The sequence below is a fragment of the Balaenoptera borealis genome (genome assembly GCF_965194805.1).
Source record: "Balaenoptera borealis genome assembly, chromosome: 10".
NCBI lineage: Eukaryota > Metazoa > Chordata > Mammalia > Artiodactyla > Balaenopteridae > Balaenoptera > Balaenoptera borealis.
Window position 1 is genome coordinate 116,782,034 of NC_138874.1, and position 14,300 is coordinate 116,796,333.

Here is a 14,300-nt window from a genome sequence, read left to right on the forward strand (position 1 = left end):
TCTCTTAATAGCGTTTTTCACAGGGCAGAAGTTTTTTAATTCTAGTGAAGTATAACTTATACATTTTTCTTTCTTGGATTGTGCCCTTGGTGCTGCATCTAAAAACTCATCTGCACACCCAAGGTCACTGGTATTTTCTCCTATGTTATTTTCTAGAAGTTTGCATTTTGCATTTAGGTCTGTGATCCCCTTTGAGTTAATTTTTGTGAAGGCGTAAGGTCTGTGCTTAGATTTGTTCTTTTTTTTTTTTTTAGATTCGTTCTTTTGCAGGTAGATGTCCAGGTGGCCTAGAACCACTTGTTGAAGACTAACTGCTCCATTGACTGCCTTTGCTCCCTTGTCAAAATTAGCCAACTATATTTATGCAAGTCTGGTTCTGGCCTCTCTAGTCTGTTTCACTGGTCTATTCGTCTCTTCTCTCACTGTGCCCATTACCACAGCTTTGTATTAAGTCTCAAAGTTGAGGAGCGTCAATCCTCAGCTTTGTTCTTTGTTCTCCTTCAGTATTGTTCTGGCTATTCTTGGTCTTTTGCCTCTACATATAAACCTTAGAATCAGTTCACTGATATCCACAAGACAACTTGGTGGGATTTTGAAAGAGCTTGCATTGAATCTATAGGTCAAGTCAGGAAGAACTGACATCTTGACAATACTGAGTCTCCCTATCCATGAACATCGACTATCTCTCCATTTATTTAATTATTCTTTGACTTCTTTCATCAAAGTTTTGTCATTTTCCTAATATAGATCTTGTATATATCTGTTAAATTTATACCTCAGTGTTTCTCTTTTTATGTGCTACTGTAAATAGTGTTATGTTTTTAATCTCAAATCCCACTTGTCATTGATGTTATACAGAAAAGCAATTGACTTTTTATTGAAGTATAGTTGATTTACAATTATGTGTAGTTTCAAGTGTACAACAAGGTGATTCACTTATACATATATATATTCTTTCTCATACTCTTTTTCATTACAGGCTATTATAAGATATTGAATATAGTTCCCTGTGCTATACAGTAGGTCCTTGTTGGTTATCTATTTTACATATAGTAGTGTGTATCTGCTAATCCCAAACTCCTAATTTATCTCCCCCTGCTCCCACTTTCCCCTTTGGTAACCATATTTTGTTTTCTATGTCGGTGAATCTATTTCTGTTTTTGTAAATAAGTTTACTTGTATCTTTTTTTTTTAGATTCCACTTATAAGTGATATCATATTTGTCTTTCTCTGTCTGACTTCACTTAGTATGATAATCTCTAGTTGCACCCATATTGCTGCAAATGGCATTATTTCCTTCTTTTGTATGGTTGAGTAGTATTCCTTTGCGTATATATACCACATCTTCTTTATCCATTCATCTGTCTACGGGCGTTTAGGTTGCTTCCATGTCTTGGCTATTGTGAATAGTGCTGCTATGAACATTGGGATGCAGGTATCTTTTCAAATTAGAGCTTTCACTTTTTCCAGATATATGCCCAGGAGTGGGACTGCTGGATCATATGGTAATTTTTAGTTTTTTAAGGAACGTCCATATTGTTTTCCATAATGGCTACACCAGTTTACATTCCCACCAACAGTGGAGGAGGGTTCCCTTTTCTCCACACCCTCCCCAGCATTTATTGTTTGTAGACTTTCTAACTTTTTTTTTTTTTTTTGGCCCCAAGGACTGTGGGATCCTAGTTCCCCAACCAGAGATCAAACCTGAGCCCCCTGAAGTGTAAATGCAGAGTCATAACCACTGGCCCACCAGGGAATTCCCTGTAGAATTTTTTAATGATGGCCATTCTGCTTGGCGTGAGGTGGTACCTCATTGTGGTTTTGATTTGCATTTCTCTAATAATTAGCGATGTTGAGCATCTTTTCATGTGCCTGTTGGTCACCTGTATGTCTTCTTTGGAAAAATGTCTATTTAGGTCTTCTGCCCATTTTTTGATTGGGTTGTGTTTTGTTGTTGTTGTTGTTGTTATTGAGTTGTATGAGTTGTTTATATATTAATATTTTGGAAATTAAGCCCTTGTTGATCACCTCATTTGCAAATATTTTTCCCATTCCATAGGTTGTCTTTTCGTTTTGTTTATGGTTTCCTTTGCTGTGTAAAAGCTTGTAAGTTTGATTAGGCCCCATTTGTTTATTTTTGGTTTTTTTCTATTGCCTTGGGAGACTGATCTAAGAAAACATTGCTACAATCTATGTCAGAGAATATTTTGCCTATGTTCTCTTCTAGGAGCTTTATGGTGTCATGTCTTATATTTAAGTCTTTAAGCCATTTTGAGTTTATTTTTGTATATGGTGTGAGGGAGTGTTCTAACTTCATTGATGTACATGCAGCTGTCCAGATTTCCCAATACCACTTGCCAGAGAGACTGTCTTTTCTCCATTGTATATTCTTGCATCCTTTGTCATAGATTAATTGACCACAGGTGTATGGGTTTATTTTTGGGCTCTCCATTCTGTTCCATTGATTCATATGTCTGTTTCTGTGCCAATACCAAGCTGTTTTCATTACTGTAGCTTTGTAATATTGTCTGAAGTCTGAGAGGGTTATGCCTCCAGCTTTGTTCTTTTTTCCTCAGGATTGCTTGGGCAATTCTGGGTCTTTTGTGATTCCATATAAATTTTAGGATTATTTGTCCTAGCTCTGTGAAAAATGTCATGCGTAATTTGATAGGGATCACATTAAATCTGTAGATTGCTTTGGGTGGCATGGCCATTTTAATAATATTAATTCTTCCAATCCAAGAGCATGGGATATGGAAAGCAGTTGACTTTTGCATGTTAACCTTGCATCCTGCAACCTGGCTATAATTGCTTATTAGTTCCAGGAGGGTTTTCTTCGTCAATTCTTTCAAGTTCTCTACATAGACAGTCATGCCATCTGTGACCAAAGAGAGTTTTGTGTCTTCCTTCCCAATCTGGATCCCTTTATCTTTTTTTCTTGGCTTTCGGCATTAGCTAGGACTTTCAGAATGATGCTGAAAAGGAGTGATGAGAGGGCACATTCTTGCTTGTTTCTGATCTTAGAGGGAAAGCTTCTAGTTTCTCACCATCAAGTACGACTTTAACTGTAAGGTCTTTGCAGATGTCCTTTATCAAGTTGGGGAAGTTGCACTCTATTAAACATTTACTAAGTTACTGTGTGTGTGTGTGTGTGTGTGTGTGTGTGTGTGTGTGTAAGACCACATTCATAATGATACAACTTGACTCTTCTCAGGTTTCCATTTATCGTCTTTGGTTGAAATTTGCGTCTCTCACATTGAAAGCCTTGGTTCTTACCAACTTGGCCAAATGGCTCATCTGCTTCGTCCCACAAGGATGGGCTGTGGTGAACGCTGGATTCTGGCTCTGCTCCCTGGCAGGGATGACCAGGAAGGGAGCTGGTGTCCCAGAAGATGGGCAGCCAGCATCCCTGGCTTCCTAGAGAGAGCAGGGGTTGGGGGGCAGAACACTCCCGACGGGCCGTGGAAGTCATTCCCGGCCGTGGTTTGGCCTGGGTCCTGGGGCAGCACGGGTGGCACTAAAGGAACCCGGGTCTGGCTCCCCTCTGCCCCTCTCAGCCTGAGCCCTGAGCCTCGCACAGGGCAGGGCAACTCGTGCCTTCTACCTCTTGGAGTCTGCACTTTATTTTTTAAATTCAAATAAAAATAAATCAAAGGATGCGTTTCCTCCCAGGATGCATCACATTCATCAAAGCATCAAACTCACACTCGGCAAGACAGTGGCCGTGGGGCAGCCGTGGCCTCCGAGCAGAGGCTGTATTTCAAGAGCCACACGCTTGAAACCAGTGGCCTGAGGACCAGCTCCGCCTCCCAAGGGGGCCAGCCACAGCCCTGTTCACAGAGACCCGTGTCGAATGAGGGCTGTGCTTCTGCTTTGCTAACGGTGGTTTGGCACAGGTCGGATGAACCGTCCACCCCCAGGCGGTCCTGGTCGCCGCCACGAGGCAAGTGCATGCTAACACGCAGCCCCGTGCTCCTCCCCTCCACGTAGGACGCAGACACAGAGGGCTCTGTATCTGCTGCTGCCCCTCCACGGTGCTCACCCACCCAGAACGCTGAGCCTCCCACGTGGCCCCCGCCCCGAAGGTCCCCCCATTTCCAAGATGCGTTTGTGGGCACAGTGCCCAACTCCGGGAGCACCCGCTCGCCTGTCCCCAAAGCGCCTTCGCACTTCCCCGCGCGGCCAGCAGAGGGCAGCAGGCAGCCGAGGAAAGGTGGGCAGGACCTGGGTCCAGCCAGGGCGGCCGCTGGTGGGGCAGCCAGAGCCCCTCGGCCACATCCTCCAACCTCGCCCCCGCTTTGGCAGTAAGCGCTGGGGGCCGTAGCATGATTCCCCTCCTCTCTAAAGCTCAGCGACAAAAATCACCCACATTTAGACACAGGCGACAGTTTTCAGAGATTTTGTCTCTTTTCTTGCGACCGCGTGACCTCCTGTGGCCCAGCGGGGATGGCCGATGCTCCTGTCTGCCAAGGATGAGGAGACAAACTCGGGCCCGGGATCCCTAAGGGCCTGCGGCTGGAGGAGCAGAGCGGGATTTGGAAACTTGTGACCCAGAGTCCAAGCGCCTCGGCGCCCACGTCCCCCGGAGGGGCGTGTGGACACTGGCACCCACCCGGGGCTGAGCACTCTGGCCACCAGGCTCCCAAAACAGGGGCCGCCGGGGGCGCGCGTCCATCCCAACTGCGCGCGCCCACTTTAGAGCAATTCCCAGGGGCTGCTGTAACGGGGTCCACACCCCCAAGTTCACGCCCACGTGCTGGGACTTGTTTTTAGAGCTCAAATTGAGCTCCTGGGAACCAGCACCATCCAAGGTTGGGGCAGGTGGGAAGGGCACACCCTTGCACTTTGCATTTTCAGTTGATTCTGGAACTCTGTCTGAACTTGGGGGCGTGAGACCCAGTAGCGTGTCCGAGTGAACCCCTAGGTGTAATGGGCGTTTTGCACCGCACGAGGCCAGTGTCTGAAGCTGATGGTCGCCGCAGGCAGAAAGAAAGAGTTCAAGAAAAGGGGTCTCATCACAAGGCATATCTGAGCTGATGCAGGAGACGGAGGACAAAGGTGTGGGTTCTGGAGCGCAGCTGGGGCGGGCGGGCCCTTTCCTCCGGCGGCCTCCTGCAGCCTCTCAAAGTCACCTGATCAGTCAGGCTGACTCACCTCCCTCAGAAGGCTGGGAGACTCAAATTGCCAAGGAGCCTTTGAAGAACAAAGATCTTTTTCAATATACAGAATTCCTAAGTTACTAAGATAAATGGGGGAAGATGTGACATTTTTCGCACATAATTTAAAATTCAAATCTGCTCCCAGTAAAGGCAAATTACAAGATATTCTGAACTGCGATTCAGATCCTTTTGCTGACATGAGGGCTCGAAGCTGCTTTAGATCTGCCTTAATTTTTATAATCTAGAGAACAAAACCACGTTATGGAATATCATGAAGTTAATGTTTTTATGTTTGAAAGGAAGTTATTCTGGATCCTTTCATTCTGCGTAAATTTCTGAGAGTCACCCCTGTTGTTTGTATCTGTAGCTGCTTCCCTGTTATTACTGAGAAGTATTCTCTTGTGTGAATAACAGTAAGCTAGACTCTAATATGCACCAGGCATTTCACAATTTGGCCATGAGATCTACAAATAATAAAACAAGAAAAACGCTTTGCGATACCCAGTGACTTGTAAACACCAATTAGAATCCAGAGTAACTAACTGGATATTTAAAGTTCACTGGCATTATGCAACAGAATGGTTTAAAATCTCTTGATATCAGCTGAGACACACTGGGACACAAAGGAGGCAGCTCTCTTTTCAGGAATATGTTCCTTTTGTGTTATTTTAAGATTTTAATTTAATGGTAGCTAATTAACCAAAGAATGCAGTCTAAACTAAAATTAATTCTCTTGCTATCACTTCCAAAGACCTGTCTTTAACACACATTAAAGCAATTGCATATAAGAGAGTCTGAGAGTTAACCTGGGTTTTCAACAGCTCAGAGCAAGACCAGCTAAATCTATCAGTAAAAAAGGAGATTACAGCCCCACTTCTCCACTCCTCTTCACAACAAAGGATTGTTGCCCCTCACTTCCTCCACTCCCGTCTTACTTTCTCTTCAAGCCTCTCAAGCAGGATGCATCGGCCACTCCACAGTGACTCTCCTGTCCAGGTCAGTAAGGGCGTCCCAGCTGCTACCACCAAATGGTCCCTCCTTGGAGCTCCTCCCACAGAGCTTGAGAGCAGACCCCTTCCTGCCCTGTCTTCATGGGCTCGGGACCCCACGTGCTCCTGGTTCTCCAGCCCGCCTCCCACGTGGCTCCTACTCAGCCTCCTCCTGGGCTCTGTCCTCGGCCCTCTTCCCCACCTACCCTCCCTCCTGGGGTGAGCTCACCCAGTCTCTTCTGGCTTGAAATGCCTCTCGATGCTGGCGCCTCCAGAATCTACAGCTCCAGGTCCCGACTTCCCCAAGTGCTCCAGGTCTGGACGTGCAGCTACCTTTGCAACCGCTGAGCAAGTTCACAACCAATCTCTCAATCGGCCTGCACCCCTGCACCGGCCCAGCCATTCTTCCTGCAGCCGTTCCCATCTCGGCGCCAGGAAACTCCCTTGTACCGGGTGCTCAGACCATGGATGCAGTCATCCCCAAGTCCCTTCTCTCTCACACCGCATCCACTTCACGGTCAGCCCCGGGGCGCTGCGCCTTCAAAATGCCTATCTCTGAAGGCTGACCAGTTCTCAAGCCCTCTCCCCAGGACCACCACATCCATGACCACTCGACCGTCATCCCTCTGCCTGGACGGCCTTGGCTCCGTACAGTTCATTCTCAGCAGAGCAGCCACAGTGGCCCCGTTCAAGGCCAAGTCAGCCGTGACCCCTCCCTGCTCATGGCCCCATAGCTTCCTATCTCACCTGGACTCCATCCTGCTTCCCGGCACAGCCTCCTCCCGATGTCCGCGCGGCTCCCTCACCTCCTCGAGGTCTTCTCCAGTCACCCTGTTTAAAACTGCAACACTCCCTAGATGCACTCCCTTGCCCTCCTTCCTTGCTTTATTTTTCTATCCAACTTCATCTGACTTACTACGTACTTTGCTTACTCCTGCTATTTTCTTTTTTCTTATATATAAATTTATTTATTTATTTTATTTATTTATTTTTGGCTGTGTTGGGTCTTTGTTGCTGCGTGGGCTTTCTCTAGTTGCGGTGAGCGGGGGCTACTCTTCGTTGTGGTGCGTGGGCTTCTCGTTGTCATGGCTTCTCTTGTTGCGGAGCACGGGGTCTAGGCACGCAGGCTTCAGTAGTTGTGGCATGCGGGCTCAGCAGTTGTGGCTCTCAGACTCCAGAGTGCAGGCTCAGTAGTTGTGGCTCACGGGCTTAGTTGCGCCGCGGCATGTGGGATCTTCCCGGACCAGGGCTCGAACCCATGTCCCCTGCATTGGCAGGCGGATTCTTAAGCACTGCACCACCAGGGGAGCCCACTCCTGCTATTTTCTGGATCCCTAAACTGAGATGTAAGCTCCCTGAGGGTAGGCATTTGCTCTGTTTACCCCTGCATCTCCTGGGCCGTGAACAGTGTGGCACATAGCACGAGCTGATCAAAAAATAATATTTGTTAAGCGGACGAATGTTCCTGATTTGGAATGATCATCTTCCAGAGGTGCCACATGGTAACTACCAACTTCACAATATCACTGAAAGAAGTTATGATTTCGGACACATAAACCCCACAAATGAATAATCCCTCCGTAGGCCACAGAAAACACACCCAGGAATGAAGGGACGATGGGCACACTGTACTGCAACACCATTTCCCTAAGATTGTACAGTGATGGGGGCTCAAGGAGCCCTGGTAGACAACGTGAGCTCTGTGCAGGGCTGCCGTCAAAGGTGGACGCCGATTACCGGGGCTCCAGCTGTGTCCGAGGAGAGTGATTTGCAGTGCGGCCACGGGCGGTGGGCCGGCATGATGCTCTCAGGTGCGGGGCGCTCCAGGTGCGGCCCGGCCCAGAAGCTCCGCCCACCGGCCACTGAGCGCGCTCTCCATTGGCTGCTCCGCCGAAGGATCGCGCTTCCATTGGCCAAAGACTCTAGGGACGGGCCCGGCTCGGGCTAGGGTCCGGGGCAGTCTCGCGGCCTCCAAAACTCCCCAGAGGGGCGAACGGCCGGCAGCAACCCAGCGGCTGATATTCAGGGGAGCACCAAGCTCCGAACTTACAGCCGCCTGCCGGCCGAGGCGTTCCCGGCGGCCCTGAAGCCCCGTTCCCAGGGGGCGGGGCGCAGCGCAGGTCGCGCAGGCGCAGTCGGCGCACCGGGTGGCTTCCCCCCCCCCCCCCCCCGCCGCGGCCGTGCGTCCCGCCCCGCTCCGCTCAGAGGAGACTCCCGGCGGCCCCGCCCCCGCCCACGGCCGTCGGAGGCGGCGGGGGATGACGTCATCGAACGGGACGACGGGCATTGGGCGCCATTTTGAAAAGGGAAAAAAAATCCGCCGGCGGCGGCGGCGGCTGCCGGGCTGAGGTGCTTGGGCGGCAGCTGCGCGGCGGCCGCCTCCTACGTCCGCCGCCGCCTCGGCGCCCGGCCGCCCCCGGCCGCGCGCCGGCCGACCGGCCATGGCAGGTGAGGGCCCGCGCGGGGCGGGGTCGGGGGAGGGCGAGGGGCGAGGGGCGCGAGCCTGACGCGCCCGGTGTGTCCGCAGGAGCCGGAGGCGGCGGCTGCCCTGCGGGCGGCAACGACTTGCAGTGGTGTTTCTCGCAGGTCAAGGGGGCCGTGGACGAGGACGTGGCGGAAGGTAAGGCCGCGCACCTGGGCGCCCCCGGGGCCCGGCTGGGCCGCTCCTGGCCGGGGCGCGGGGCGGGCGCGCGCTCGGAGGTCCGGTCCGCCGGGGAGGCGACGCCGGCCCGGTCCCTAGGGGAGGTGGCCCCGGGGGTTATGTCAGGGGCCCAAGGTCGCGGGGCGCGCAGATGTCGGGTCTCCCGAGTGGATTCTGGGTTCTTTCCGTTGCAACTGGCTGCCTCCTGCGTTTGCTGGAGCTCCGGAAGTAACTGCAGAAGCCGGGGACTGGAGAAACGTAAGCTTGGGGTAACTGCAGGCTGGCAGGAGTCGGGTGGGGAATCGCCCCGGCCTGGGTCAGGTCGGGGGCCTCTGTCCAAGTCACCTGTGCGATGGGGGCATCCTGTCCGGCCTCAGTTTCTTCTTTAAAAACAGGCTCGGACCCCTTGGTGCTTTAGATTGCTTTCTGAGGTTCCGGAGTTTTTCAGTTTTCTTATCAGCTCTTTCTCCTTCCCCGGCGGCGTGTTTTAAAGTTCCTGCTGTAGATTGCACTGGTGAACTTTGCGGTGTTGAGGTTGGCTGGTCTTTTCCGTAACGGTGGTCGCAGGGGAGCGGCGTTGCGGGGGGGGCGGGGGCGCTTCCCACGGCGCCGCGTGTCGTCCTGAAGGAAGAACGCCTAGACTCGGGCCCGTGCGCGCGGTGCAGCGACTCGGGAGGGTAAAGTCAGGCACTGGCTCTCTTGCTGTTGTTCAGCCGTCTTACTCAACACGGTGAGCCTTTAACCCTCTCTTGACAAGTATTTGTGTTTGCGTGAGCTACACCTTCTCTGCGCCACGTAACCAGCAGCCTCTGGCCAGGTGTGCTGCGCCTTTCCCCCCCCGCGCCCGCTCGCGTGACCTTTGGCTCCGTCCTCCTTCGCTCTGCACCTCCCCCTGGCAGAGTGACATCTGGAGATCCTCTGACATCTGGAGACAAACAGTGCCCAGATCAGTAAGCAGGTAAAACGGTGCTCCAGAAATTTGTGAAGCTGCATCTGATTTGAGATTGAGATTTTTCTTTACATTCACATAAGGTACGTTTTTTTTCACTTTGCAGTGCCAAGTGGGTGACCGTTTAGCTTACTCAAAATTTCTATCGGGGATAAAGCAAAACCCGGTTACTCACGGGTAGGAAGGTGGGAGGGCTTAATGCCTGTCTTAACTTCTGGTTTCTTTCCCTTTTTGTAAGAAGGTTTAGTTGATAAGCCGAATGAATTAAAATGTAAGTCTAACTAAAATGGTGTGTTTTAAGTGTGATGTTACACTTCGAAAATGGTATTCTTTACTTTTAAAAAATCTTGACAGAAATATTTTGTTCTCTGAATTAAACTGGAACTTTTTCTGGGCCTCTCATAGTGTCCCATGCCAGAGCAAACTGGCCCTGATAAAATAAATAAATAAAAATAAACTGGAACTTTTTGCAGTTTTACATCCCTACTTTAAGGAAAATTTTGACTATATCTAAAAGTTTGGTATCTTGAGTTATGTATTTTGTAAGATCGCTTTGTGGTAATTACCCACGTGTTTTTTTGATCGTGTGTATTCACAGCTCTCTGTCTTACTCCATACTTAATCGTCTATCAGGGTTAACACATTTATAACATTCATTATTTCGTCAAGCAGTCGTGATACTACCTGTTTGAATTGTACTATTTCCATAAAAGTCCATGAGAAAGAAGGAAAAAGTAATTGCTAACAGCTAGCGACGGTTAAGCAACGAGAATAAAGAAGCTGGTGGTGAAGCTTGTGCCCAGACTCAACCTTGGTGAAGGAGTGTTGATAAGAGATAATTAACGGGAGATGTAAATTGAAGGGAGGTTACTGGACGTCCATACTTGGACTGTAGGGCTAGAGGTATAGTAAGTTTATTTGTTCAGATTTGTGGCTCGTGAGGCGTTTCGTTCTTGAAGGTTTTGTTCTATTCCAAGCTCCACTTTGCAGAGTTCGCTGGTAACCCTAAATTTTGTACCGTCTTTCTGCTTTCCGCTGCTGTGAGTGATCAGAAAGTGACTGAGCTTAGAGCTGGAGGGCTAGGTGCCCCTCCCTCACCCCACAGCCTTGTAGAAGACCCAGCCTGGAGGTAAAGATGGTTAAGTCCTACTATGTTCCCGAGATTGCTTCAAGTTACTTGTGCCCATTAATTCAGTCTTCACACAACCCTGGAAAGGAGGAACTCTTGTTCTTCCCAGTTTTAGATGTGGAAGCCGAGGCCCAGAGGACAGGTGACTTGGTCAGCAGAGTGGCCAAGCCAGCGTTGGCAGCTGGGCCCGCTGGCTCCAGGGCCCACGCATGCTGTGCTGCGTCAGTGACCGTTCGTGGCCAGTAGTGTTGAAGCCCCCCAGTGTGGGGTGTGGCTCCCCATCCGTGGGATTGCTCTGTCCTTCCAAAGCTCAGGAGAGGTCTCACTACCGAGGGTTACAGGAGCCGACCTCTGAGAGCAAGTGAAAATGAGCTGTCTTGAAGGGGAGTGCCTATCAAAACGATACAAGATTAGTGACAAGGGTTTCAGAACGGCCATTCTCAAAGTACTTGAAGAGCAGATAGTACAGAGACGGTAAGCAGCGGGAACACCTGGGTGTCCAGTGAGTGATCCGGTGGCCTTGCCTGCCGAGTGACTCTCCCAGGACCTCAGCTGCCCGCTCGCAGGGAAGCTCTGGGCCTGCTGCTTTTGTACATTCATTGCTCTTCTGATTTTCTGGAGGAACAGGGGGAACGGGTTAGAGGAGGGAAGGGCTTGTCATGAACTACTGCCTGCATTGACATAGTTTTTTGCATAGCTTGAGAGCAGCTGGTTCTTTTCATCTCAGAGTGTGTAGGTTTAAGTGTCTAGACTTTCTATTTGATGATTTTATTTTAACCAGTTTCTTCATCCACCATCTAATCTATTGCTTTGAATTAGACATTAATCTTTTTCTAAAGACATAGTGCTTAACAAAACTAAAGGTTCATCTGCTTAATTCAAGCTTGAGTCTGGGAAGTTGTGTAAATAATGTAGGTTTCTCGGTAATCTGGTATGGCCAGCCTTTCTGAAAGGGTTTACATAGATGTTATGAAAGAAAGAAACATTTAAATTGGTGAAGGGTAACAAATTAAGAGCACTTGGGCGTCAGTAGCAGGAAGTTATTGTGTTTCATTGAATGTAAGATACATGTGATGTCAAAGATGTGAAAATGAGGGAAAATGTGCTTCGCAGAATCAATGAAATACCATATTTGTGAATGCAAAACTTTTCAGTCATAGTCATTATTTCTAGAGTACAGTGATAGTTTTTTCCTGTGGAGATTCTGCCTTAAAGAAATCAGATGTGCATGGTTTTTTTAAGATTAATGCTTTCAGTGTACTTACTGAGCACAGCTACATTGTAGTGTCTCTGAAATCAGGCTGTGCATTCAAGAAGCTGGACTGATCTTAGATAATCGGGTGCAGGTTTATGGTAGTATCAAATCATACTCCTTGATTTTTTTATTCCTTGATTTTAAAAATCTGTTGTTTTGATGGGAAGTTCTGGGTTCAGTTCATGTCTGCTGTTTATCAAGCCTGAAGGCCCTTTCTGAACCTCAACTTGCTTATCTAGAAATCACATCATAAGATTTTTGTTGAGATAAAACAGTGCTGTGCTTTTGAACCTGTAAGGTGTTGTTGAAGTGTTAGGTACAACTGTTCACTAATTCTCATGTATTTTAAGGTGTTTGGGTTTAATTGTAGCTATATTTAAATGTGAAAGTAGCAGTCTCTTAGTTTTTCCTGACCTCCCTCAATCTCTCCACTCACCCCAGATCCCTTCCATAGGGCCTGACCTCTTGGTTTTTCCATCATTATTCAGTGATCTTCCCATGCCTTGATCTTGGCTCATATTTCTTTCCCAACGTAGAATACAGCTTTCCCCTGCTATCCTGTCTGGAAGCAGAGCATTCCTACAAAACCTTTCGTAAGCCGAAATGGTGTAAAGGGAGAAGCAATAGTTACCTTAGCCACAGGTGTCAATTACCCTATGACACATCTTGGAGGCACAGAAGGAGTTAAGGTAAAGCCCAGACGCTCAGACACAGTTCAAAGCTCTGACAGCTTGATGCTGAGATGCTCAGTGTAGCTCCTGGAGAAGGAGCTTGGTGGGGCCCCTCTCACTGCGCAGGGTGCACTACCTGTATAATCATTTCCTGCAAAACAAACGCTGAAGGCTTTTTTTGCCCTTTTTTTTTTTTCCAAAAGTGAAATCTTCAGATTTCAGTTAGCAAGCTGTAGGTCTTTGGTAAAAGCGAAGTGACATACAGCGAGCTTTCAAAAAATGGGGGATTTCTCAGGAATTCTCTGGTAGTCCAGTGGTTAGGATGCCGGGCTTTCACTGCCCGGGGCCCGGGTTCGATCCCTGGTCAGGGAACTAAAATCCCGCAAGCCATGCGGGGCGGCCAAAAAAAAAAAAAAAGGTGGGGAATTTCTATATTCTTTTAGTTTCCTCTCCTCCTTCCACACCTAGTCATCCATCTACATCCATCTCAGATTCCACTTTCTTTATGGAACACCGCTCAGCCACTCAACATCCTTTCCTGTCACTTAGCATGTCGTGGTGTTAGCATTGGCTGAGACCCTGCTTGTTCCCTAGTTTTATCATATGGGTTAGGCTTGCTCTTCAACTTGATGTTAATCAAGATTCTGAAAGATTCTGGTGCAAATTCCACTTCAGCCCTCTTACTAGCTTTGTGTTAACGTGACAGTTACTTACCTTCTGTTCCTCAGCTGTAAAACAGGGTGCTATTTCCTGTGACCATTACAGGTTGTTAGAAAGATTCCAGGTAATGCAGGAAAATCTTTGGCAAACTGGCTTACAGTAACTGATAACTGTTAAAATGCTGGTGTCTTTTTTTTTTTTTTAATTTTTCATACAATTTTTAAAGGTTACTTTCCATTTACAGTTATTACAAAATATTGGCTCTATTCCCCATGTTGTACAGTACGTCCTTGAGCCTATCTTATACCCAATAGTTTGTACCTCCCATTTCCCCACCCCTATATACCCCCCACCCCATAACCACAAGTTTGTTCTCTATATCTGTTAGTCTGCTTCTTTTTTGTCATATTCACTAGTTTGTTGTGTTTTTTAGGTTGAACATATAAGTGATGTCATACAGGGTTTGTCTTTGACTTCACTTAGCATAATGCCCTCCAGGTCCCTCCATGTTGTTGCAAATGGCATTATTTCATTCTTCTTTATGGCTGGGTAGTATTCCATTGTGTAGATGTGCCACATCTTCTCTATCCATTCATCTGTCGATGGACACTTAGGTTGCTTCCATATCTTGGCTGTTGTAAATGGTGCTGCCGTGGACATTGGGGTGCATATATCTTTTCAAATGAGTGTTTTTGTTTTTTTTTTCGAATAAATACCCAGGAGTGGAATTGCTGGATCATATGATAACTCCATTTTTAGTTTTTTGAGAAACTGCCACACTGTTTTCCACAGTGGCTGCACCAGTTTACATTCCCACCAACAGTGGAGGAGGGTTCCCTTTCCTCCA

General features: G+C 48.2%; 1 protein-coding gene and 1 long non-coding RNA gene across 4 annotated transcripts in view; one reads left to right on the forward strand and one right to left on the reverse strand.

The window, feature by feature from the left end:
- Positions 1-3,207: 3,207 nt before the first annotated feature.
- On the reverse strand, positions 3,208-8,299 carry LOC309636004. The gene is made up of 2 exons (XR_014249165.1): positions 6,095-8,299; positions 3,208-5,193 (listed from the first exon to the last, which is right to left on the reverse strand). It is a non-coding gene; the product is annotated as an uncharacterized lncRNA (long non-coding RNA).
- A 130-nt stretch (positions 8,300-8,429) lies between these two features.
- PPP2R2D (protein phosphatase 2 regulatory subunit Bdelta) overlaps positions 8,430-14,300 on the forward strand; it is a 43,704-nt gene continuing 37,833 nt past the window's right edge. The window contains exons 1-2 of one of the 3 annotated variants that reach the window (XM_082407987.1): positions 8,430-8,596; positions 8,676-8,768. In XM_082407987.1, the coding sequence (XP_082264113.1) occupies positions 8,590-8,596; positions 8,676-8,768 (100 nt within the window). In that variant the 5' untranslated portion in view covers positions 8,430-8,589. The other 2 variants (XM_082407989.1, XM_082407986.1) reach the window with 2 other exon arrangements.